General features: G+C 45.0%; 1 protein-coding gene across 2 annotated transcripts in view; it reads right to left on the reverse strand.

Annotated features, from left to right (window-relative positions):
- NFYB (nuclear transcription factor Y subunit beta) overlaps nt 1–27174 on the reverse strand; it is a 179791-nt gene that overhangs the window by 31143 nt on the left and 121474 nt on the right. For both annotated transcript variants that reach the window (XM_085653254.1, XM_085653256.1), the window contains exon 6: nt 3641–3717. In XM_085653254.1, coding sequence (XP_085509380.1) covers nt 3641–3717 — 77 coding nt within the window. The remainder of the gene's footprint in view (nt 1–3640; nt 3718–27174) is intronic.

The following is a 27174-nucleotide window of genomic DNA, read 5'->3' on the forward strand; positions in this document are numbered from 1 at the left end:
ATTGAACACTCAAAATACATGTATCCCAGGGTGAAAGTTTCAAATGAATCACACCTAGTTGAAATTTGTGGCAAAGCAATTACAGCTTTCATCAACAAACATCTGCACAAAAAAAACAGCAAGCACTGGAAAGGCAATAGGTCTCGCCTTTTCAACCTACTGTCTTTGCCAGTGATCTTTCAAGTTTGGCGTTAGCCAACACTATTTGATTATCCTAAAATATTATGTATTATAGACACACACCTGAAGGGCTTTAGGCCACCTCTTTTTCATCCATTGGTCTGTTGTTGTGTCATTCAATTTTGCTACTGCATGGGGCAATGGGTCAGCCGACTTACATCACTATTTAAGTTCATTTTGAGAAACTGCATGTTGCTATATGACAAGCTGGACATCCACACACAAGGTAGTTCCCTTTCGTACCAGTGTTTTTGTATTAACTTTATCTTTTCTTTAGAGTTGCCTGGTGTCATAGCAGAACGCTTTTGAAGTGAGCACAGGGCACATCCCACCTTTATTATTTCCTGTCTTCTGCCAATACAGCTGGAACTTCCTTTTGGAGTGGCTTTTGTTTATCTGACTTCAGCTATTTCACAGCATACTATTTGGTGTTCCTGGACTCATATCACCCCTGGTTCCTTAATAAATTTTGTCTAGGAAGTAAACCAAACTTAATATTTTTTAAGTTGCTGCGCACTTCTATTTAACCATAAAGGATGTAATTTGGGTTTTAGTAGCCAATATTTTATATGGCAAACCTTCTTTCCCTCTTCCTTTAATTCTTTCGGTCTTTTTTTGCCTTCTTTCTCTCCATCTCTCCTTTCTTTTTGCATCCTTTTCTTTTTTCCTACCTTTTTTCTTTTTGTCTTCTTTCCTTTTTCTTTCCTTCACTATTTGCTTTCTTTCATTTTTCCCCTTACTTTCCTTCTTTTTCTCTTTCTTACCTTCTTTCCTCTTTGAATATTTGCCTTCTGTCCTTCTTTCTCTGTTTGCCTTTCTTTCATATCTCCTTTTCTTTTTTGCCTTTTTCCCTTTTCTTCTTTTTCTGCCTTTACCTTCTTTCTCCTTCCTCCTGCCTCCTTTCTTTCTTTCATTCTTCCTTGCTTTCCCTCTTTCTTTTTTACCTCCCTTCCTTTCTTTTTCTCCATCTTTAATGTTTTCCTTCCTTTCTTTTTTGCCTGCCTTCCTTTTTAGCCTTCTTCTTTTCTTGTTTGCACTTCTTCCTTGCTTTTATCACTGCCTCCATTCCTATTTTGCATGCCTTCCTTCCTTTCTTTCTTGTATATTCTCTTTCCTGTCTTCTTTCTTAAAGGCAAGATGCTGGCAGCAATGCCAGACCGACTGCAACTGTGTTTATTTTTGCGGTCTGTGTTAGCCAAGACCTTTAGATTTTAATGAAAGTATGTATAACATAGCTACTTTAGGTTTTTTTCTTTTTTTAGCAAGGAGTCATCCATTACCCTGTGACTGTGTCATTCACAGATTTCTTCCACCCACCCTGGCATGCATCAAAGGGCAATGTCAGTTCACTTCAGTAACTGACCGACTTTGACTATGAATTACAGCATGCTGCCATTTCATAAGGACACATCTATACACAAAGTAGTTCCTTTTAGTTCCACTACTGTATTATGTACCTTTTTGGGTCCTGAAAACATGTATGTCCTTAGCCAATAAGGGGCCAGCAGCTTCCTGAACAAAAAAGGTTTTGAAAAAAGCAAGCTTTAACAAAAAAGGCTGGTGGCCAACACCAAACCTATTGGCTTTGCCAATGCTTGTTTACTAATGGCATGCACCATCAACAAAAAATAAGAAGAAGTCAAATTACACTAAAAGACACAATATACGTACGCTTATGCAGTACGACAATGTGGTAACCCAGCATGATGGCGTTACAGAGGTGCATGTGGGAGCACACATGTACATGCATAGTTTCTGAAACAGTCACAATTTTATTCTTGTATTGCTTACTGCTCCAGTTGGCGATCCACCTCTATACTTACGTGTGCGTAAGCGCTTTTTGAAAACAGAGGAGCCGAGCAGTATATAGCAGGTGCCGGGTCTTCCAATAAATTGAGGTGGGCGCCAATGGAAAAGCAACATGAAGTGGGAGGGAGCAACAGAAGAGATAGAGGAGGGGCGCTTTTGAAAAAGGAAGCAGCCATTCAGTAAATGGCTTTTTTTTTAAATTTAATTTTAACAAAAAGGTGGTCCCTATGGGGGCAGTGTAGCCCTCGACTTCTACGGCAAAGTGTCAAGAAGGGGATACAAACACCTCTAACACAAATAACTTAGCATTACATATTTATCTTTTTATTTTAATTGTTGACAGTGAGAAGTAAAACGTATATTTGCTCTATCGAACACAAGGTGTTCCAAAAAAAGGGCCGTGACAGCGCAGCAAAAGTGCCTATAAGTGCATAAAGTGCATACGTGCTATGTACAGAAATATATACATGTGGCTGATAAGGATAACAGAGTGTTAGAGATCAACCCCCGCTAAGCAAGTGTTGATAGCCACCATCAGTTTCTTGAAAAACGGTCCGCATATAATGTTTCTGTCGACGTTTCGACCCCTGGACTTAGATTATTTAAAACAGGGTCATCATCAGGACGCAGAAATATATAGGAAATACCAACTGATTGGGGCAATTAGTCCACCAATCAAAGGAATCTTTAAACATCAGTCTTCAAAACAGGTATTCATCCATGCTATTTTGGCTAGAAGGTATAGGCACTGTGAAATCATGCGTACATCACTGAGTCAGTGTGAAATGGACCTCAGGGAGGTTGCTCAAGTAAACAAATTCCCTGCAGAAAAGTGCACTATTTTATTTTATGTGACCGGAGTCCAAACTCGGGCATCTCTTCTGGGCCATCAGCTGCAGGCCTTCCAAAATATTACCCAATATTGGCCAGTCATAAACGAGGACAATACAGCTTTCCTGTCTGCAAAAGGGTTGCATCAGCAGAATGCAGATGCATGTTAAGACAAGCTGATTGCATAGCTAATGGCAAAACATAGAAGAATTTAGGAAATATGAAAAAAACAAGCACTGGTTTTTTTGGAAGCCGTTTGTGAGAAGCTAATATGACAAAATGTGTAATGACCAAGTGTACCTTTTAGATGTAAAATATTGCACAGCATAGGCGCCAGAATGAGGCACCAAACCGTCAATTGCATGACTTGGGAGGAAATACTCCTGTTGGCTGATATAAAAAATAAATGACAATGCCTCAAGCCAATGCTTGAGAGAAGCTGATCTAAATATGCTAACGTTTGTGGCTGTGTACCTGCGGCACACTCCACATATAATGTTAGCAACATGTTCAGTCAGCTGCGCTGTCAAATCTAGAACTAAAAAGTCACTTTTAAGCCCACTGTCCAGATCTGGCCACATAATGAAAGGGCGTGGAGGCCTGTGGTGGTAACAAATTATCTTCGTGCATTTCTATACCACTCTTAACAGCCAGTCAGAATGTGCTTTGCTGTTCTACTGTCTGTGGGAACTGCACAGTTTATTACATTCAACAGATTTGGATTATGCAGCTTTCTACAGATATTTATGAAGGAACTCCTTGCAGTAACGCCCTACAACAAATATGACATTAAGTTAATGAGCAGCAAAAGGAAACCTACTTGTTGATATGATGTTGTATAAACCATAACATTCTGCTGGCCATCTGTTGTTATTAAGCCGGCCGGTAACTGATTAGCTGAAAGACAAAACAAATTCTGAAAACTATGTATTCTTATTAAGGAGAAAAAAAAAAAAAAATCAAAGCAAACTTTATTGACAATTCCATTTTAAATAAACATTTAAACTTGAGGGAGGGTATGTTGCACAGTGCCTACGAAACCTGTGTCAAGGGTTTAAATCGTTTTTTCAGCATCTGACCAAAGAATTTCATCATTCTAAACAACCCATCAGTTTATTTGCCTAATAAACACATGTGCCTCAAACAAACTCTACAAACAATGTTCTTCGTTGTACTGGGCCTCATGCTTGACATATTATGTTAATCACTCTGCTATTCTTGGAAGTTGGTGGAGTATTAAATACCTACATTTCACAAGAGAATTGCTGGCCTCATCTTTTTCCATGATTAAAGGAAATCAACCCTTTTTAGGTCTCGCCTGACCCAGCGCATGAGCTGGTCTGGCGAGACTTATTGAGAGGGCTCCAAAAAGTGCTACCAGGCCAGCCTAGAGCTACAGTGCATGTGCGCGGGCGTGCGCACCGTGCTTTACCGCGATTACTTTCACTTTCGCGGGCGCACGGCCGCTTGGCATAGCCAATAGGTCTCGCTTTTGGGACCTTATGAGTATTTAGTTATGCAACTGTTGCATGGCTAAACACTTATAAGGTCTCAAAGGCGAGACCTATTGGCTATGCCAATGCTTGTTTTGTATAGTTGCGCTGGATTTTACACCCTTTTTTTTTTTGCTGAACCCTATTTTTGCTGACTGCAGAACTGTGCACACTTTACTCCTGATTTCCAGTAATAAAGTGCCTGTGCTCCCTCTTTAAACATTATTTAATTGGTAAACTCCTAATTGGGATATTCACCTCACCTTTAAGTCACTAGCATATAGTGCAGGGTGTACACAGGGCCTCTAAATTAAATGCAATTAGCAGACTGCAGCAACTTTTGTGTCATCGATTACAGTGCAAACCTGGCTTTAGGTCTTCCACTGTATCCTGGCTGGAGTAGCCTAAAACTGCAAGTTGGCTTGTCAATATAAACCCTTTTGATGGATCTTAACATTCCTTTTAAATATTAATGCACATCACCCCCTATGTAGTCCTTCTAGCTCATAAGGCGGGGTGCATAGTATTTAAAAGTATGACCTGTATAAAGTTTCTTTTAAACAAACCCTTAGAGCAGTGGTTCCCAAATGTTTTCGACCCCTGGCTCCCTTGACCCATTGGCCATTGCCCGTGGCTCCCTACTGTTACTTTTTTTGGAGGGTAGAGTGGATGTAAGCCCAGCCTCTGGAGTACTTGCATTTTTCTCCCTGAAAATAATTGGGATGAGGCCGATGAAGGTATTATAATCATATACACAGGGTGTTTTGTGTTACTAAGACGGTGCATTTAATTAAAAACATCCTAGTTACACTTCTTTGCCCATGCCTTTTTTATAGTAGCATCTCAAACTCTTTTATCACACTTACTATGCTAGATAACACCCCTATGCATGTAGGCCCTGTGAGAAAGTACCCTCTTTCTTGCATGGTATGCCTCCACTTTTTGCTAAATTGCTGATGTGCCCTGGGCTCCTGCCAATCAGATACCCAGGGCCTGTGTTTCTTCCCTAAAACTTCATTGAAGCCTAAACCCAATTGGCATCTCTGGCCACATGTCAGCCCCTGTTAAATGGTACCATAGGTACCCAGGGCACTGTGACCAGAGAAGGCCCCTTAGGGCTGCAGCACTTATTGTGGCACCCTTAGAGGCCCTGCACCCTGACACACACACACTGCGCCTTTGTAGGCTGAGTGTCTTGGTGCAGAACAAAACAAAGAGTCGACATGGCACACATGCCCACAAACCACTGCCCTGGCATACATCAGTCACCCCTCTAGCTGGATGCCCTAAGCCAGTGGTGAGGGTACAGGTGCAAAGCCCTGTACCCCTACAGTACCCAGGTCCATTCCTGGGCCCTGTAAGTGCAGTGCTGTAATTAAGAGTACATGGTGCTGGGAGGTTGTCAAAGCGAACTCCACAGCACCATAATGGCTACACTGAAGACTGGGAAGTTTGGTATCAAACTTCTCAGCACATTAAACCCACACTGATGCCAGTGTGGGATTTAATGTAAAATGCACCACAGAGGGCATCTTAGAGATGCCCCCTGAAACACAACCAACTACCAGTGACCCGACTGTGTGGCTGCGCAGGCTGCCACCACCAGACATGTTTCTGGACACCTGGGTCGAGAGCCTGCTACTCTCGGGGGCCTGAAACAATGCACATCCTGGGACGAGGTGCCAAGCATCCTCCCCCAGGATGGGCAGGGTTCACGAAGGAGAAGCTTCAAAGGCATGCCACCTTTGTGAGCCTCTCCAGACCATTAGCTGCTTTCAGCAACTGGTCTCCACTGGTTCTAACCCCCACTTTGGGCGGGAGAACCGGCGGGAAAAACAAGTGAGGAAGAGAGGTGTGCCCACCTCTGCCAACTCCACCCCTAAGGTGGGAGAGGCGAGGTGAAGCACAACCTTGAGTCCCCACCATCTTGAGGGTGGGGGGACCCAGCCAACCAGGGAAAGGCTCCTACCCCTCTCCCACTGGAGAGTGGCAGAATGTGATCTAATGTAATGGTATATTTGTATAGCGCGACTATCACTCTGAGGAGCATCTTGGCGCTGAGACGGAAACCAACGATGGAACATACAGCTGGCTTACTGCTAACGGTAAGGATGGGAGATCAGATCAGTGTATTGCAGAGAGAATCTGGTGCACCGAAGATCCAGGTTTTTAGTGCCTTCCCAAAGAGGGCCTCTGATGTAATCTGGGGAAGTTTATTCCAAGCCTTTGAGCCTAAGACTGTTAGCGATTTTCATCCCTTAGACACCAATCTGAAAGCAGGTATTTTCAAGAGATTGGCATTTGCTGATCTTAAGCTTCGGGAGGGAAAATAGCACTTAAAACCAGTTCGAAGGTATTGGGGGCCCAGAAAATGGAAGGCCCTAAAAGTGATAAGGACCTTGAACAAGACGCATTTGTGAATTCGTAGCCAGTGTAAGATATCTAGTGCCGCTGTTGCGGACGATCTCCTGGGCCATTTCAGTACCAGCCGTGCAGCCGCGTGCTGGACCATCTGGAGCTTGTGCAGGACTGATCTATTAGTTCCTCCATAGAGACTATTGCAATAATCTAGCCTGGAGGTGATAAGAGCAACGGCGACAGTTTGCCTTGCTGAGATGAGAATTAGATTGAAAAATTTCTTAATGCTTTCTATGATGTGGTAGCAGGTACCAGGAACTGCCAGGGATTGCTGTTCAAACGATAGGGTGATGTCAAATGTTATTCCAAGATTTCGAACCACGTTCATTGTGTTTGGGGGGGGGGGGGGGGGGGGGGGGTTAGTATTCGCTAGCCACCAGAGTTTGGGCGAGAAAATGTTTGTTGGCCTAATAGTAGAATTTCGTTTTTTATAGAGTTGCAGCTCAGGTGGTTATTATTCATCCAACTGAAAGTCGCTGTAAGACAATTGTGGAGATTTTCTTCCGCCTGGGTAGTATCATTGTCCAAGACCAAGATTAGCTGCGGATCATCCGCATATGAGATGGTGTTTATGTTAAAGGACGATATTAGCTTAATCAGTGGGGCCATATAGGCATTAAAGAGGGTTGGGCTAAAACTCGAACCCTGGGGAACCCCTGACAGAAGTCTCTTTTCTTGAGAGTTATATTGGCCTAGTGTGATCACTTGACGGTAATCTTGCAGGAAGTTTTTTTATCCATTCTAGGACAGCGCCAGATATGCCAGATGATGCAAGGTGGTCTAAAACAATGACATGTGAGACCGTGTCGAAAGCAGCAGACAGGTCCAATAGCACCAAGACTCTCTTTCCTTGCTCTCTTTCCTTGATCAAGTGCTGCTCTTAAGGTTTCAGTCGTATACAATAGTGCAGATTCTGTAGAGTGTTGCGCTCTGAAACCTGATTGATTAGAGTGCATCAAATGTGTTTTCTCTAGAATGGGGGGTGTACCCACCCCAGGGAAGGGACCCATTGGTCCCTGCCCTTTACCTACCTGTGACGCCCCTAAATTTAGTATTTTAGGGGCACTTCGAACCTTCCTTCCTCAGATCCAGCAACCACAAGAAAAGTAAGATAAGAAGAAGGACGAGAAGCTGTGCAGAGCTAACAAGAGGACGACGCCCACTGACTTGGCTCCAGCCCTACAGGCCTGTCTCTCCTCGAACCTGCTCTTGCAAAATCCCAGCGTGTCCAGCGGACAGCAACCTCAAAAACACCGGAGGACCTGCCTACCTTCACTTTCCAAGCTGTTTCTCCTGTGAACACCGGACGTGTTTGAACTGCAGCTTCTGGTGCCAGCCAGGACCCGCGAATCCAGCCCACTCTGCACCCGCCGAACCCGGGCCGGGCTAGAGTGCGAAAACACCACGAGGTGGTCCCCCGGCGATCCTGATCAGAGATCCGCGGACTCCTGACCTGCCTCAAGCCTCCTGACGAAGCCTGCAGCCTCAATCCAGAGGACCCCCCTACCGTGACCAGAGCGGGTAACAACATCCGACGTCCCAAGGCACCCCTGCACCCGACGCCCCATGACCTTGTGTGCCCAACCCAGCGGTGCCTAATCAACCCTCTACATCCCTACTTACCCCTCGAAGTGGTGGTCACTCCTGGAAGATCCTCATCCTCGAGCCTGCAGTGTTTCTTTGTCCCGGAGAATCTCCATTGAAATCAACAGGGTGCCCCTTTCATGCTAACTTGGTCCCCAACTTGCCCTGAGCTTAACCCTTAGAGCTTTGCGCCCACAACCCCATGGCCTGCTAGCCAGCAGCCACCAACCGGAGTTCCCCTATCCTCCATAGGATAACATTGGGCCTCAACACTCTGCACCCGGCCGCCCTAGTGCCACTGAGGGTGCAACAACAGTGCATCACTGACCCTGGGAGACCCCGGAGTCTAACCCCAGGACCCTAACTTTAAAGACCGATTACCTACCTGGAAACAGATAACCTCTTTTCCCTCATAGAATAACTCTTTTCTCCCAAAAAGTTTTCAAGTGTCGACTTTTGAAAATTACAAATATTCCTTAAAAATCAGCCGAATAACCAAACGCATTTTTTCAATTGTTTTCAGGAAATGTCCCAGTGCTGAACCTAGGTATCCAGCACTGAGTAAGAAAAAGTATTGTTAACATAACTTACCTGCTAAGTGAATTTCCTCCCGTAGGATAACATTGGTGATTGTATGTGAAAAAGTTTTGAAGTTTCAACTTTTGAAATGCAATAATATTCTTTAAAAATCGTACCTCTAACTAAAACGCATTTACTAAAATGTCCCAGGGCTGAATCTAGGATCCAACCCTGTGCTAGTAAAAGTAACCTGAAAAGTAATTAACTGCATTTTACTTAAAAAGCCCATTCATTTGAATGTACTATACCTGCAATGTGTTGCAAATTGCGTACTTAAAACTGTAACCAAAACCAGTACAAGTTACGCTGCAATTCTGAACTGTGTTCATACAAGCAATTTACTACTGAAGAGTATTTTCTATGCTTACCTGTACCAGGCTTGCTTGGTTCTAGAAATAAAACAACAGTATATTTTTGTATACAAAACAATTAGCCTACAGTTCAGTTCTTGAGTGTGTGAATACATTTGCTGACTGAGTGTGTACACCAAATGCTTAACACTGTCCTCTGATACTGCCTTACTGCTCGACCAAGCTACCACTTTAGAGAGTAAGGTTCTATCTAACTTTAACCTCTGCCAAACCTCTGTAGACCCTTGGACTTTATACACACTGTACCTCACTATGGTGCAGTATATATAGAGCCAGTTTCTTACAGGCCCCATTGCCAGTGTTTCTGCGCTTGAAGAATATTTGCATGCACTTCCATTTCTACCCATGTCATACGTGCCAACACACCTGTCTCAGCAGGATTTTTTAAACCAAATACAGCTTTGTTTTTTCTGTCTCCTCCCTAAAATTGGCTCCAAATTAATGCAAGTAAAATAAATTCCTCTGATTATTTTTTTTAAACGTCCCTCTTTCTTGCTTCCAAATGTTGGCATTATGCCGTATATGGTATGGTGTTTTGCTTCCCTGTACTCAAGGAGAGAGCAGGCCGGTCTGGAAATGTGTGTGTACTGAAGGAAATGTGTACCGGAAGTGCCTATGATTCAAGTACAAATGTCAATACTTAATAATACTAAGTGTGTTTAATAGACAGGACAACTGTACTTTCCTGATAACTTACATTGTTGTATAATGCATTTCTCTAACAAAATAATTCAGGCATCTGGTGCTGGAACATGGTGATCCAATGAAATATGGAGGTCACCTCCTTCGACATGCCATCAATTAAGCACTACATTTACAGCTTTAGGCATGTCACTTACAAATCATCAACATCATGCGTTTAAGTTTAATTAGTTTAACTGAAACCAACAGACTCTTCAACATTAAATGCATTTAAGTGCCTGGTGCGCCACTCCCCTGGCTAGGTTTGACGGCTCCCCAGGGAGCCACAGCGCACAGTTTAGGAACCACAGCCTTAGAGTGACAAGCATCTAAAAGCTATTTTCACTGTAGCAAGGATGCCCGTTTCAAAGAGAAACACTGGGATGCACTATTACATTTCGTAATGCTATCTTTGGCTAGGAAACAGCTACAATTATCATTCTCGGACCCTTTATAATATTTATAAAAAGCTCAATTCACTAGTGAAGTTGGAGGTTTAATAATTAGAAAGTTAAATTTTTCCTGCCTGAAGACCTTGGAGGATCAATTAGCCTCCAGCTGCAGCCCTAGGAGTACGCAAGCCCTGAATGAGGTATGAAAACTGCTTCCCACAGTAGAGACAAAGGTTTGGGTGTGGGGAGGTATTCCAGGTCCTCCTGTGGGATGACAATTTGGCCAGAATCCTGGCATTTAGTTTACTTCAAAGGGGCCTCCCCTGTCACAGACAGACGTCAGATGACACATGGACAGGTCCCTTCGTTTGTTCCCCCAGCCAGGTAGGCACCAATCCTAGTGGGACGGGAGCTGCCCCCAGAAGTGGATTGAAGTGGGTAAGGTAAACCTGGGAACTTTTACACCAGTGGTTAGGGAGGAGCCAGGAGTCTCCCTCACCTACAAGCTAGAGTCAGGCATAAATGTGGAATCCCCAACACCCACCTCAGAACACTACTGTACCTGAAAAGATGAGAAGTGGAATGAGAGGAGCTCAGAAGGACTGGGGCTAATCCCTCTTGTACCTACGATAAAGTTGCTGATTGCATGAGTCATAAGGCTGAACCCCTGTTCAAGCTACAGGGAAACAACAAGCTACAGGAGGAGGACTTTCTAGAAGATTCCTAGCTGACCAGTTCCAACTGGATACGCATTAGACTGTGCTGGTGGCCTCTGCAGGAGTACGTCCTGACCCCAACCCCGCCTCCCCCCCCCACCTCCCGTCTGCTGTTCCTGAGGTCTTGGAACTCTTGGCCATGTTGAATGAATCAGGCTCCAAAAAAGTGACTACGTGCAAATTAAGAGATCTTAACCATGTTAAGGAGCCAAAAGTATACAGTACAATTTATCAAATGGACCCAAAAAAAGGTCAACAGCAAGTCATGGGTTGCTCCAGGACGAGCAGCTTTGGGCTTTCTGGCCAAGTCAAGGGATAGGAAAATTGCTAACTGGCTTACTGATCAGGAAGATAATCGGTTGGAGCAGACTGAAGCACGCTACCCTGGCTGAAAGTGAAGTAACTGCATTATCTATCTTCAGGGAAATAGTGTAGGTATTGCTTACTTTGTGACTTGCATGTTATAGCGGGCATTTGGTCAGTCACTGAAGGGGCGTTGTGACTAAGTGAAGTAGTATGTAAATGATGATGCTCAAGTTAGGAAAGGGTGGTAAAGAAGTAATCATGCTGGCGAAGGAGAGAACGAACTTCTTTCCACAATCCAAGACAGATCATTCAGGTAGGGGATGCCCGAATGGAAATGCAAGCTCCAAGATCAGCAATATCTCTGTCAAGAAAGGACTACAGTACAAGGTGCCGAAGGGTAGAGGAACACTGCTGGGTCTCCAGAGTCGATATGCCACTTCATTACTGTCAAGTAAGGACTACACTGCAAGGTGCCAAAGGGTAGGGGAAGCACTGCTCGTTCACAAGGCCAATGGCGATATAACTCTTCAGTACTGAAGGCGGCTCTAAGGAAATGTGGATTGGATCACAGCCAGTATGGTACTCTGTGAGGTAATGCCTCCTTTTGTGTGGTCAACCCAAGTTTTACGACTGATGCTGCTGTTTTTTTCGACTTGGAGTGCACTGAGGCCTGCTAACCACCCTCTTTGTCATTGCCCTGACCCTAATGTGTATCTCAAATTGACTGTACCCAAATGGGAATGGATAGCTTACTTGTAAGTCCCTAGTATATTGTACCATGGTTCCCCGGGCATGAAACTTAAATGGGTACCCCAGGGTTTGAAGTACTGGTTGTGCCAACCTGGGGGTCCCCCAAGTAAAATGAGTGCTGCAGTCTGCCACTGCAGACTGGAAGAGCAGGTGTACACTGCTAGCCCGACTTTACCATTGAAAGCAATGGCAAAGCAACAACTTCCCTCTGGCAAGTATACAGAGTCCTAAGCCAGGCTGCAACATATGACACCGGCAGGACATGTACTTTACATATCCTGGCAGTAAAGAAGCAAAGCTACAGTTTTTTTCTATGGAAAGACTTGGTCACCCAATTGGCGAGTACATGATTACACACAAACCCCTCAGCTGTGCTAACTCTGGAACGGTGTGACCAAAGTGGGCACTCCAAGGTATCAAACAACTAGTTACATTAAGCCCAACTTGTACCTCAAGTCAAAATTAATCAAACTTGTTGCAGTGAGCAGCTTTAGCAAAGCTACCACTTTCTTGCCTTTAAAACAATTGTGCCTTCCTGGGCACACATGGAGCTTATTCAACGAGGTAGCTTTCTGCCCTCCTGGAGAGACATGCCAACGTCTCTCAGGAGGGAAAACAATGAGGGAGTGCAGGCCAGGGAGGTGTTACCTCTCTTCTGCAGAAAGTCACTTGTGTTAGCCCCAAAAGGTAGGCTTCAAAGGAGAAGCTGCTTTTGAAGGGCAGCTGTGTCACACTAGGGAGGAAGGCAGCCCCATTGTTTAGGCAGACAGGCTGGCACAGGGGGCAGAGAGGGGAAACCAGTTGCCAAACCAGTTTTTCTAGGGACGTGTAGCCCTGAGAGTGGTTCTGCCATCTTGGGAGAGGGCAGAATGGAGCATACTGGGATAGCCAGATGCTATACTCCACAGGAAGTGGTTACCAGATAGGAAAGAATCTGGTAGCATACGGACTACCAACCGCAACCTGCCGTGGAGACATTTTCCTAGCATAAAAGGGGCTCCACTGGCACCCAGACCTCAGATCTTGACCAACTTGGAAGAGGGACTGAAGGACTGCCCTGCTGCACCGAGGGACCAGCAGAGAGAGGCTGCACCATTGAACACTGCACCTGATGGCTAGCGAAGAAAGGGACTGTGCTTGCAGTATCCTGCTCAAGGAGAAGCTGACTCCAGAGCCTTCTCAAGCCAAGGGAATTCCAAGGGTCAGCTCACTGGCCTCCTGCTTGCATCACAGGAACACAAAAACTGAAAAACTCTGGTGGGACAAGTTGGTAGCCCAAAGACCCAAGCCGTTACCAATGCCACCATGCAGCACCAAAGACGAAGACCCGACGCACCAAATTGCACCAGACTTTGCTGAGCCCAGGGGTGCTGTCGGAGAGTTGCTACAACCCTCAGAAGGAGAGTTATCGATCTAGCTAGGATTGGCCTGTGATGGCGACAACAGGCAATAGGACTTCGGGCAGACCGGAGAGGACTTTGTGGGCAGTTGATCCAGCAACCAGGACCAGGAGGAAACTGCTCTTGATGACTTTGCTGGTCTCCCTGACCAGACCCCTGCAAGTGTTGGCCGCCCTAAGTACTTCTAACTGACCGCATCGACATTTACCTAAGTTTTTCTTGAAAACGTTTGTGTTCAATTCGCTGACCTTGCCAATGCTTGTTCGCGGCTGAGTGAAATTGCTTTAATTTATTATTGCTTGTAAAATAGATATCACCAGAAGACTCCGGTGGATCTTTTTCTTTCTAGCGTCTACATTCTTATAAAAATACAGTCTATGTTTTTATAAATTGGTTTCGGGTTTCTTGAGTGTTGTGTCGATTTGTTCTTCAATTGTTTTGGTGCTGTTAAAATGCTTGACACTTGTCCTCTGTATATGCTTTGCTGCTCTGTGCCACAGCTACCCAGGGTGGAGCTGAGGGTTTTACAGACTAAACCTACTGGACCAAAAGGGGGTTGGTAAGTGCATTACACAGTGAGGTTGCACAACCACACCATACAATACACCCCATTTCCTCACATACTCAGTCTTTTCGAATAGTTGCAACTTTGAAAGAGGTAGCAGCTGCAGAGGGTGACAAGGCTTTCATGAAGACAGCACGCTGGAAGTCGCAATGTTTCAAGTTTTATGCCTGCCCACTAAATACACTACTCCAGGGCCCTTCCGCAATTTCATCCCCATTTTAGAGTAGTCAGCCTGGGCTCAACCATTCGCCAATAGAAGGATTCATGCGAATTTCCCCATCTGAATGTTTTTCCCAAGGTTTTATTCAGGAGGTGGTGGTTTTTGCCCATGGCTTGATGGCATGACCTGAGGTTTAGGAAGTGCTACATCCTAAACTGTGCGAATAGTTGAAGTTGGCATACAAGATAGTACAATAGACACCCCATGTAGAATTATCTAATTCACAGTTTCCATAGCATTGGACATAGACATCACATTGTGAACATGACATAATATAGCTGCATCTGATTTAGATGACGGCTGTGCCTGAGCCAATGGTCTGTTGCTCAAGGTGCAGAAGGATGAACAGGCTTATCTCCACCTGCAAGTGAAGTCAAAACCAGGAATGGATCTTCCCCAAAAGGTTCTTGTAAAGCAGAAGTGTTTGATACTGGTATAGAGATATTATTCTTTATGAAAGAAACTAGTCAAACTAGTTAGAAAATACAGGCTAAAAGAAGATCAAAGATGATCTGGAAGGCGATATAGAGACAGAAATGTGAGCTTGCCTGTAGTACCTCTAAGTGTATTTTCAATTGTTAAGGCTTGTGTCATAATAACTTAAGGGTAGATCACCACAACAACAATCATCATTCTACTACACAAATTTATTTGGATTTTCGGGGTCAGGGCATACATGCCACAAAACACGCTTCTCTGGATAAAGTGATTCCCTAGACTCTCTGCTCACATAATGGTTCTAGTCTCTCTGGTGCAGATACCAGTGCCTGGTGCTTTGATGATCATTGGCTAAAAACGTAGATATTACATTGCTCCGAGCCTCCATAAGAATAAAAGCTCTCTCATTGCTGACCTTAAATCTTAACAGGAAGAGAAGAATCAAGATGCACACAGTGAAGGGACATCATTCCAAAATACTCCAGTAACACCTTTGGCAGCTGAGAATGGAAGAGGTTCTCCTAGATAAAAATTCTGGGATTTGAAAGGCTCCAGCACTGAATAGCAGAACGTCTACTCTACTTTCCCTTCAAATGAGGGTCCCTCAGAAATTAGACTTTAAGGTGGCAATCAATATTGCACCTGAGCATTATCCTGCTACAATGTTGATTTCATGAACAGGTAGTATGCCTGTCCATACCAGATTTATTTGCATCACACTCTAGTAAGAGTTTGAATTATGGAGCATTGGTTTTGCTGACTCTTCACAATTACCTGTGAAATAAAACACAGGGTTAAAAAAAAAAAAAAAAGCATGTCATCAGAAGCTGGGGAAAAAATGTGTGAATGTGGCGTTTCTGATTTAGATTTGCTTGCTTAAAAAACAGTTAACATTTTTTAAAGAATCATATGTTTCAGGATCGGACCTGGTGGAGATGTAGTTATTAAGAGCTTACAAATCTGGAAAGGGTAGCTTGCTATAGTGAACTTGCAGAAACAAGATCTGCCTCCCAACAGGTTCTTATTTGGAGGTTGGCACAATTAGCTCTGACGTCAGTGAGACACCTATTCACTAAATAAGCTATATCTGTACCTTGGCATCCAGAATGATCCTATCTTTGTCCATGGGCTCAAGCCCAGGAATAGGCACCAGCGTCCATAAGCATAAATCAAAAGGAGTCTCTAGAGTAGCTGATTTTTCATAATAGCGGTTTTATAGAGCTTTTAACTGGGAGCCATCCTACTGGAGAGACAGTGATATATTAAATATTCAAAATATATACTTTAATAAAATCTTTTTGATGCCTATAAAACTAATTTGTACCATCAGTATTCTCTTGGTTTCTTACACAGACTTTTCATAGTTTCAAATCATGATCATAAAAACCGGTCTTTTCCATGCTCTTAGAGTAAGCGGATAACTTTTCTTCTCTGCTAATGAGGAGGCCCTTGGGATGAATGGTCTTTGCAATCTGCACATCCATGATTGCATATTGTAATAATACAATCTCATTACTAACAATCTTCACCTACGCTGTGTGAATTTATATACTAGTTCACAATCCGGTCTAATGCCTAACGTGATTTTGCACACCAAACTTGTACCCAACAAATGATTTCCTCCCACTGCAGGAAGCAATAGCTTTCAGTTATCCATATAAATTCATGTAGAGCACTTCAATGGCCCATTCAGACTGCCCAATCGACTATCGATGTTAAAAAAACCACAAAAAACAAAAAAAGGATATTGCTAATAAAACAGATGAATATATCGGTATTGCAACCAAACAAGGCATCCCACACCAAATGCTCTAGAAACACAGACAAAACCAGATAAACTGAAAGGCAAAATATGTAGTAACACAAAAGATCAAACATCAGTATAAAGAGATTAGAATATACAGTGATGAAATTCACTTTTAATGGGAAGCACTCAATAAAATGACAGAAAGTTATTTACCAATAATCCTATTTCTCGGGCATGGGTATTCTCTCTGAATCCATAAACAGTAAAACATTTTCACATATATGAGATCCCAGCAACACTTCTGTTGGGTAACATTTTCTCAAGAAAAAAAGCATTGAATAAAAGAAACGTACTTGCAAAAGATAACGCTACCAAACAATTTTTTGGTTTTAAAAAAAAACATATTTAGGCAGCCAGATTTAATCCAATATATATTTGGTTGTAACCATCACAGTTTTTACCTTAAAAAAATAAAATAAGAGCCTTCCACAGAGGTGCCAGCTATTATCTATAACATTGCCGGAGGTTTCTGGAAAGAGACTTCTTGCACCACCAAGCTAAAGATTAATTAGCTAAACTAGACAGTTGGCTCTTCTCTCAGTTTCCAGTCTAACAGGGATGTTCTCTACAAACGTGTAGAGATCGCAAATGTAGCAGGGCACTGGGAATCAGAAAAGATTGCTACAGCTCTCAGATACTGCATTGCTTGAATTGGTTGGAGATAAAGACCCAAATATGAGAGACAATATTGAGTTATCTTTATTTCTTGAAGCAGCTGCAGAGCAAAATTAACTTTTATTAATGAATCCTCCAACAAGGGGTATACAATCACACACTTTCTAATTTTAGCTGCTGCAACCACCACTAAGTTAACTTGAAAAACACAGAGCTGAATTCAAGCTGAACAGCATTACTGGATATTGGTATTGAGAACTTCCTATTTAAAATTTAACACATTTTCAGCAAATCTTGCAAACTGTTATGTGGAAGAATTTGTTTTATAAATCCTTTGATATCATCCAGTTTTCATGGTGGGAAAATCGGATGCAGGGCTAGCATTCGAAACTTCTCCCTCTTTATCCATCTGCAGAGATTTAAAATCTACAATGGGTCAACATTTCGAATGTGAACTTTTCTTCCTTACTAGAAACAATAGGAATAGATTACTTTACTCACTGGAAATCTGGAAACATTTTTCACTGCTATCTAGCTACAAGAAGCAGGAGCCCCAGTTGAGATGGGATCACATCAACCCCTTCTTTGGAATGGAAGGTGTAGAAGAGTGGAATTTGATATTCAATCACTTTTTGTAAATATCGAGCAAACACTTGCCTGTCATTAGAAAGAAAAACGGTTGGAAATGTTCCAGCTCACCAGCATAGTGCACGAAAGTGGCAGAAAAAGTGAATTACTGTTTAGCAAGTACAGCCTTTTCTGGAACTTTGAGCAAAGGCTGTTGAGAATCCATACCTCTCTGGGTGTTTTTTGGTTCCTGAAAAAATGTTTCTGTTGAACGCTTATTCTGGCCGCTGTTGCCTTTTCCAAAAAGGATTAAGGGAGCATTATTGCCCAAGACCACATCCTTTGAATTTTACCTAACGGAATGGTTATCTTCTTTGGGCTGACAAATTTTAATATCTCAGATTCTGCTTTTCATTTGTTGAAACTCATGGTCTGCAGAAGAACCAAAAACAGAGGAGAGGACTCAGAGAAAGGCAAATCAAGACCCTTCACGTGGCTTGTGTAGTCAGGAGGTGGATCTCGGCTAAAAGAAGTGTATCATAGAAAGACATGGCTTGTGTATCATCGGCAGCCAGACCGGCAGAGTCATTGGTGATGTCCTGAAGAGACAAGTTGAATAGATTTTGTGGGCTTCCCATTAGCTGGCTCCATCGCCGCTCTTATACTCCTTCTCCACATTTGTGCATATCATGCATGCATCATACCTCTGCCTGTGTTTAGCTAGCCCCAAGAGCATGGACCAATTACTACTACTACTACTCCTCCGCAGGTCCCATTTAGCAAATTTTTCAGAACTACTTTTTTCTTTAATTTGGAGCACTTTACTAGAGCGCTCGCTCTGAGCTCCGTCACGGTATATTGTTCCTGCCCCAGCGTGGCACCGTCTCTACTTCGCAGCACGGTGCTCTGGTCACTGGCATGGCGGCTAAGTAGAGTGTTTCCCTTAATCAGCATGGTGCCCGCCGCGCTTCATCTATCATCATGGCAGCTGCTTCGGGACAAGTATATATTGTAGCCTGCTGGCTGCAGTATGGCATCATAAGCAGTGTACAGCAACAGAGGACATAGCTCGCACATTAGGAGCACTTACTACACGAGCACAGAGTGATACACTGCAGCCACTTCAGGCCACTGCCTTGTTCACACCACTGCTGGCTTGTGCCTATTCCAAAGATGGAGTCACACGCACTTCTGCCTCTTCCAGGTCATTGGCGTGACAGATGCTGTTGGCCAAACCCTACTGATCACTGACATGCTAACTGGTAGTCCCAACAACCTTTGGGCCCTGTGCGATTAGTGTCGGTGAGCACGGTGTGCATGAAGGTGTTCAGCTGCCTCCGCACGGGCTTAGGCAGTGCCATCTTGCCAAGCGGAGGGGTTCCTCCCCTGAGACGCATTATGAAGCAAGCCAATCACAGCCAGGTGAAGGGTCAGGCTTTGTTAAAAGCAGGCTTTAGGACTGGTTTTCAAAACTTGCACAACCGTATTGAAACATCCGATACTGCGCATGTGTGGACTGACGTGGCGCACGTAACAGATGTTCTAACCACAGATAAATTACATTGACATTGCCAAAGTAATAGCTCTCAGATTGCCAAGACCTATTGGCTTTGACAATGCTTTTTCTTTGTAGGTAATACAGTGATGTCTGTATTCCTACCCTCATCCTTCTCAGGCAGATTTTGAGCCAAAACATTTTGAGTGGCAGTACAGACAATGACAACATAGTAGACACCTATACTGGAGCTGGGACCGTCTCGAGAGGCTTGGCACTTATGTGAAGGCAGTGCTCTCCTCGATGTAAGTGTACCCTTTGGTGGTTGTTAGTCATCCTATGCCTTCTGAAGGGGATGAAGTCTCCACTGAAGGTGGTTAATTAATTTTGTGCCTTCAGGACCTCATCTTACTGGACATTGGTGATGTCTTTCCATATTGAAGAGGGACCTCCTAACAACTATGAAGCCTCCAGACCAGTATTCATCTTGGGATGGTAAAGAATCTTGGAATGTCAAATGAACAAATGGTCCATGAAACCCATTATGTTAAATGCATTGATGTCTAATATGAAAACTTTGAATTTAGCGGTTTTGACGCTGACCAGCAGAGGAAACACAAGTGTCGAAAGAAATAGCAGAAGGACCTCAATGTAGGAGAGTGGAATGGTCAGAACTAGTCCCAGACATGGTAGAAGAGAGGGTATGTTCCCCATGCCTCATTGCAGCTGGTAAGACAGACAGTACTTTCTTGTAACAGAATAGCCCACTTCTCCTGCTTGATTAAGAGGTGGCATCCCTTCCCTTTCTGACTCTCCAATATGTTTTTTCTCTGTCTTACCTGTCGTGGGGCGTGCGTACCATGCACCAGCAGTTTCAAGTGCTGCAGTCTTTTCTTGGATTCTGACTATTCTGAGTACTGCCACAGATGCATGGTTGTTTGGGCATAGCAGGGCCGGCCTGAGCAGCGGGCTACCTTCCCTTGCAGTGTCTGGAGTCGCGGTGCGATCTTGGCGGTAGAGCGGGTGGGATCCGGTTGACGGCTCTGCATGGCTGGGTTGTCTTCTGGGTTGAAGGCCGGATGGTGAAGTGGCAGCAGTCGGAACTGCAGGGCTCCTAGGCTGGCTGTTTCTGTGATCCTGTACAAAGTTAGGGCCTCGAAAAAGGCAGTTTTTTAAAATCATTTTTACTAACCTGCGAGTTATTTTGTGATTGTATATGTTTTTTTTTCCCTTTCATGTTGGAACATTTTATTGGAGTATGGGGTTCCCTCCCAGTTTATGTCTACTGTTCAGGTTGGTCCTTGGTGTTGGGAGTGTCACCTATATCTATCTAGGTGTCTCCCTGCTGGGGTTTTGGTTGTATGTCATTATGGTGGGGAAACATGCATCCAAGTGCAAGCATGTGCTGTCCTCTTCTTCAGACGATGAGGAGCCCATTTCTGCTCACCGGAGTAGGTCCAGGGGTCCGGTGGATTCTTCTGCCCTACTCTTAGCCTCAGAGGTGCAGGCTATGATTGAGGCGGCTGTGGCGCGTGCTCTGGAGTCCAGGGTTCCGTCCAAATGCAGGGTCTCTTGTTCTGCGGTGGGTCTGGTGGATTCTCCCTCTGATGAATCCTCGGCTTCTGAAAGTAGCTGTCCTTCCACCTCTTCAGGAAAATTTGTGCGTAGAGAGGAAGTTCCGGATATTCTTCAACATATTCAGGAGAACTTGGGATTTTCACTTTTTTCTTCTTCTAAGGGGACAGTGAGCATTTCTTCCCAGTATGTTAAACCCCCTGTTTTTGCTATGCCGTCTCATGGTCGCATCAAAGACTTGATAGCTGGTGAATGACATGACCTGGAACGCTCTTCGGTGCCACACTTTTTGCAGGAGCTGGACTCTCTGGAGGAGGGAGAGGACTCTCTTCCTCACTCTGTTAAGGTGGATGCCATGTTGGCCACTCTGATTGGTCGTACAGCGATCAAGCCAGAGGATTGTTCTCCTGCGGATGCTACAAACAAGAAAGTTGATGGGACATTGAAGAAGGCTTTCTCTGCAGAGAATTTGACTTTGAAGGCAGGTATCTACTCTGCTTATGCTGCTCAATCCTTGGTATTGGACTTTGAGAAACTGGCTACGGCTATGAAGGAGGAGACTGATTGCTCTGACTTACTGGTGCACATGAAACAGGCAAAATAATTGGCCGACATCTCTTCTGATGTCCTTAAATACTCAGCCATGGCTTCTGGTTCAATGATTCTGGCTTGGAGGAATCTGTGGGAGACTGGAAGGCAGATTTCCCCAAAAAGTCTTCTGTCTTTAAAATGCCGTTTGGGGGAAAAATGCAGTTTGGTGAGCAGCTCGGCAGCATGATTACGAAAGCTTTTAAAGATCGGAAGCATGCTCTGCCCTACAGGGAGAAGCCTTCGTCTTCCTACTCCCATCTTATTTTGACTCCTCCTCCTTCTTTGCATTCCTTCCATCAGTCCTACAAGCCTTTTTTGGACCGTCGGCGAATGTTCCAGCCCAAGAAGGCCTCTTCCTTGGCAGGCACCAAGGGTCAGTCTGATTCCTTCAAGCGGAAGTCCTGACAACGATTGCGGGACAGCTTTGAAGCCAGTGGGCGGGAGGCTTTGTATTTTCTGGAGGCTAGGAGTCGGAATGTGAAGGATCATTTGGCTTTGAGCGTGGTCGGGAGCAGTTATCGTATAGACTTTGCCGCTCTGCCACCCAGCTGGGGCCCCATCTGTACTCCTGTCCCCAGAGATCCGGGGAAGAGGATGGCTCTTCTGGAAGGAGTTCAGGCTCTTCTGGAAAAGAGGGCAATCGTGCCTGTTCCCCCGGAGGAGCAGGGAATACATTGCTATTCCATTCCTTTTCTTGTTCAAAAGGTGTCCAGTGGGTTCAGGCAGGTTTTGGACCTCAAAAGAGTAAATGGGTGGGTCACGACCGTTCACTTCAAGATGGTGACGATGCAGTCCATAATTCCATTGTTGGGGTCCTGGACTTTAAGACTTCTATAGACCTATAGGACGCTTATCTGCATGTTCCCAGGGCACTGGAGCATCATAGGTTTCTGTGTTTTGTGATAGGGGATTGCCCCTTCCAGTTTGTGGTGTTGCCATTCGGATTGAAGTCCGCTCCCCGGGTCTTCACCAAGCTATTGGCTCTGTTGGCAGCCTTGGTTCACAGTCAGGGGATTTTTCTCCATCCCTACATGGACGACTGGTTGGTTCATGCTCCCTAGTTTCTGTTGGCTCTCAATCACACGGGGGTGGTTCTTGACGTTTAGCTGGAGCATGTTTTTCTTATTAATGGGGGAAGGTCCTGCCTTGTTCTGTCCCTGGACTGTCTCTTTATTGGGGCAAGATTTCGTACAGATTTGGGGGTGGTCACATTGCTCGATGTTCGGGTGTCCAAAAAATCCAGTCCCACATTCTGGCTCTTTTGTCCAAACAGGTCCAGGTGGAGGCTCGTTGGCTCCAGGTCCAAGGGGGTCTGGCGGCCACGGTTTTTCTGATTACATGGGCCCGGTTTCATTTGCACAAACTGATGGCACACATTCTGGCACATTGGTCTCCCCATTGTCTCCCCCGCTCTTCTCCAATTCCAGTGTCCCCTCAGATCATGGAGGATCTGGGTTGGTGGCTGGATCGGGGTCTTCTGCTGCGGGGGTGTTTCTCTCCCCTCCTGCGCCGTTGGTGGTCACCAAAGACGCAAGCCACTCAGGGTGAGGGCCCTGGATGGGGGTTCATCAGGCATGGGGCTTCGGGTTCGACTCGCAGAGCAGGAGGTCTACAAATTAGAGGGAGTTGGAGGCTGTTTGGTAGGCTCAGAGGGCCTTATCACAGTTGCTGAGGGGTTCGGTTGTCCTGATAAAAACTGACAAAATCACGACCATGGCTCATGTGAGCAGGCGAGTGGAGAGAGGGGGGAGGGGGGAACCATGTCCTCTTCTCTAGTTCTGGTGGCGGAGAAGTTGGTCTGTTGGGTGGAATACCATCTGTTGGCAATCTCTGCGATTCATATTCAGAGGGTGTCCAATTCTCTAGCGGATGCTCTCAGCAGGGCCTTCCCATCCTCAGTGGATTTTTGCCTCCGTCTGGAGTGGTTTGTGGAGCTGACAGTGCCCTGGGGTCTTCTGGTGGTAGATCTTTTTGCGAGTGTGGGCAATGCCAAGGTCTCCAGATTTTGCTTCCGCAGTCGGGAGAGTTCAGCTTGGGCTGTGGACGCTCTCTCCTGCACGTGGCCTCGGGGTCTTCTGTATGCCTTCCCTCCCTTTCCTCTGCTCCTACAGTTCCTTCTGCAGGTCCGGTCTTTGGGGGCATCAGTGGTCCTGACTGCCCCGGCCTGGCCTCGGGCCTCTTGGTACCCTCACCTGGTGGAACTGAGGTCGGAGTTGTAGTGGTTGCTGCCCCCGACTCCGTCGCCTCTGTTGTTCTGTCCCGGATGTGCTTGGTGGCCTGGAGGTTGAACGCTTAGGACTGCTGCAAAAAAGGGTTCCTGCGGGTTTGACCTCGACTCTGCCGGTGGCTAGGCGCTCATGTACCAACAAATTTTACTTGCAGCACGGGCGTTCTTTCAGTTTCTGGGTGTGGACCCAGTTTCTTCTACCTTGTTTGAGGTAATGTTGTTTCTCCAGGATGGAGCTTCGTTGGGGTTGACGATTTCCTCCCTTCATCTTCAGTGGGCTGCGATTAAGGCTTTGCGAAGTTCTTGGGATAATGTCTACGATCCTGATGGTCTGACTGGAAGACTTTTCAAAGGGTTGTGTAATGTTCTCCCTGCCCCTCGGAAGCTCTTTCTGTCTTGGGATCGGTCTCTGGTTTTGGAGGCCTTGATGTTGCCTCCTTTTGAACCTCTGGGTACTGTGGATTTGAGTTGCTTGTCTTTTAAGACCATCTTTTTGGTGGCGATTTCTTCTGCTCGCTGTTTGAGTGAACTGGGTGCTCTGTGTTTCAAGTATCCTTTTTGTAAGGTTTTTTTTAAGACAGGGTCATTAAGACCGGTCCTTTCTTTTTGTCCTAGGGTGGATTCCTATTTCCATCAGGAGCAGGAATTTATTCCGCCTTCCTTTTTTGATTCTCCTTCCTCTGAATCGGAGGTGTGGCTGCACTCGTTGGATGTCAGGAGGGCTCTCCTGATCTATTTGGACCGTGTCGCTTCCTTTCGTCTTTCTGATTCCTTTTTTGTGAATTTTGGGTCTGTGAATCGGGGGATTTCATCCTTCCACTTCTTCTTTGAGTCAGTGGGTTCGGTTTCTGATTCCTCCAGCTTATGAGTCTGCTGGGCACCTTTCTCCCTTGGGGGGGTTCAGGGTCGTTCTACTCGGTCCATGGCTGCTTCCTGTGCTGAGATCCAGGGGCTTCCATTTCCGAGATTTGCCATGCTGCCACCTGGTTTTCCCCTTTGACTTTTGCCTCTCATTACCAGATTGGCCAGGAGGTTGACCGTTCTGAGGTTTTTGGTTCCAAGGTTCTTTTCGCTATGGTTCCTGAATAGCTGTGCTTTCTTGTTGGCTGTGTTTGTCTAATGAACCTGTTTTTGTGCATATCCATTTTGGTTGTCCTGTTCGGCTTTGTACATCTCGTATGTGTAATGAAGGGAAGCGAGGGAGGGACAAGAAGGTAATGCATCCATTACTTACCGGTAATTGCATTTCTTTGAGTCCTACTCCCTTACTTCTATTCCCTACCTCCTTCCCTCCCTCGCTGGTAGTCCAGGCCAACCTTTTGGGTATGGTTTCGGATTATGTGGTATTACAGGAGGGTGTAGGGGGGGGGGGGGGGGGGGCTATATATACAAAAAAAAATAGATTATGTGGTATGGGTGTCTGGTGAGGCAGGGATGCCTTGTATATGTAATAAATAGAAATGAGGGAGTAGGACTCAGAGTAATGCAAGTAATTGATGCATTATGTGCCTTTAGGACCTCATCTCACTGGACACCGGTGATGTCTTTCCATATTAAAGGGGGACCTCCTAACAACTATGAAGCCCTCCATACCAGTACTGAGCTTGGGATGGTAAAGAATCTCACAATGTCAAATGAACAAATGGCCCCTGTAGCCCATTATGTTAAATGCACTGATGTCTAATATGAAAACTTTGACTCTGACCAGTACAGGAAACATGAGTGTCGAAAGAAATAGCATGAGGACCTCAGGGTTGTAATGGTCAGACTTAGTCACAGACACGGTAGAAGAGAGGGTGTGTTTCCATTCCCCATTGCAGTTAGTAAGACAGACAGTACTTCCTTGTAACAGAATGGCCCACTTATCCTGCTTGACCCAGAGGTGAAACGCCTTCCCTTTCTGACTCTCCAATATGGCATTGACACACATTTTGCACCGCTTGATAGAGTGTGAATCGGAACGACAAATGAAAAACATGATACTTGCTTTCCAGGACCTCTTCCCCTGCAAAGACACATGTCTAGAAATGCCAGGCATTACGGCTAAAGGTAAGTGATTGGGTAGTAGAGAAACACCTCAGAAAACAATAGGAAAAGTGGAACTTGCCACAAAAAATAAAATCATGAAAATGATGAGATATGTTAAAAGTGGTCAATTGAAACCAAAACAGTTTATACAAAATAGCAGGTTTGCAGCCAAAAATCAGACTTTAAACAACCATTTACAATGCAATAGGTCTCGCAATGACATTGTTTTGAGCTATTGGCATTGAAAATGTTATTATTCCCTCCCCCAGCCCCCCCTTTGTGAAGCATTAATCAAATGGTGTAATTGAAAATGGCAATAGCTCACTTTGTTGTAATTGCGAAATCTATTGCATTTACAGGGAAAGCCAGGCCAGCCAAAGCACCAGCCGGACAATCAAAGGACTGACCATGCAGAAAAACTGTTTATATTTGGAAGACTTACGAAACGCCTGGGCGGCATGAGTCATGGGAACCCACATTTACACTTTATAAATGCTCAATAAATATAATTTATATGTCGATCTGCATTACACAGCTAGATTGATTTACTAGTCATTAGTCTTGAAAGCTGCAGTCAAGGACAACGAAGCACTGTGCGCAGGCTCACACAATGTGCCCTACTGTGGAAGCCAGGATTATGGCACAGGAGTACTGGTAACACCGCCTGTCATTCATAGAATCAAGCTCTTTCTGTTTTAAAGGAAAGGGCAATGCCTTGTGCGGATTTGGGTCTCGAGAGCAAACACTTAACAATGAGTTAGACATGTCTAATAAAACCCACTGATCAACTGTACAAACCAAATGGAAGCTATTCCCTGCACAAAATAAGACATCTGTCTTAGGTGAACCCAATGTGACTTTGTCACCATCTGGTAAACTAGTAAAGAGATTTCCAGCAAGCTCCATGGATAAAAATGCACCTCCCTATTTTTAGTTTTAAATAGCGCAAACTCGACCAGAAGGTATCTTCTGCTTTGGCAGAAGATCACACAAGGCGTTGCTCTTAATGTAAACAGCACATTGTTTGGAAGGGGAGCATGCACATTTCGGATGTCACTCGCGGTGGTGTGTGTGCAGTCGCTCCTTCCTTTTCAGGACCCTGCTGAAGGAAGCGGTTAACAAACCCCGGAAGGCGCTGACCTCCTGGGTGCGCGCGCCAGCACGTGACTCCAAGGTGATATCTGTTCAAGGAGCGTGCAGCATCACAACACATATAATATCTGTACACAGCACAAACTGGACACACACAAGCTGATGGCCAACACTGTGCACGAGTGCCTGTGTTGTGCTCATGTCAGCGCCAAGCATGGGAACTGTGCTTTGGCAGAAGGTCACACAAGGCGTTGTTCTCCGAGTGGCAGCCGTGATTTCAACATATCATGGGGCAGATTGTGTGGCTTCTGCTGAGGTCGATAGGGTGCTCGTGTCAGCCATGGTGGGTGTATTCGCAGCCGGGGATGAAGGACTGAATGAATGAATACTGAGCCGAACATTCTCGTTGTGCTCTCCTTTTAAGCTGAGTTGCATTCTCTTTTA

This window comes from Triturus cristatus, chromosome 4_1, assembly GCF_964204655.1.
Source record: "Triturus cristatus chromosome 4_1, aTriCri1.1, whole genome shotgun sequence".
Classification (NCBI taxonomy): Eukaryota; Metazoa; Chordata; class Amphibia; order Caudata; family Salamandridae; genus Triturus; species Triturus cristatus.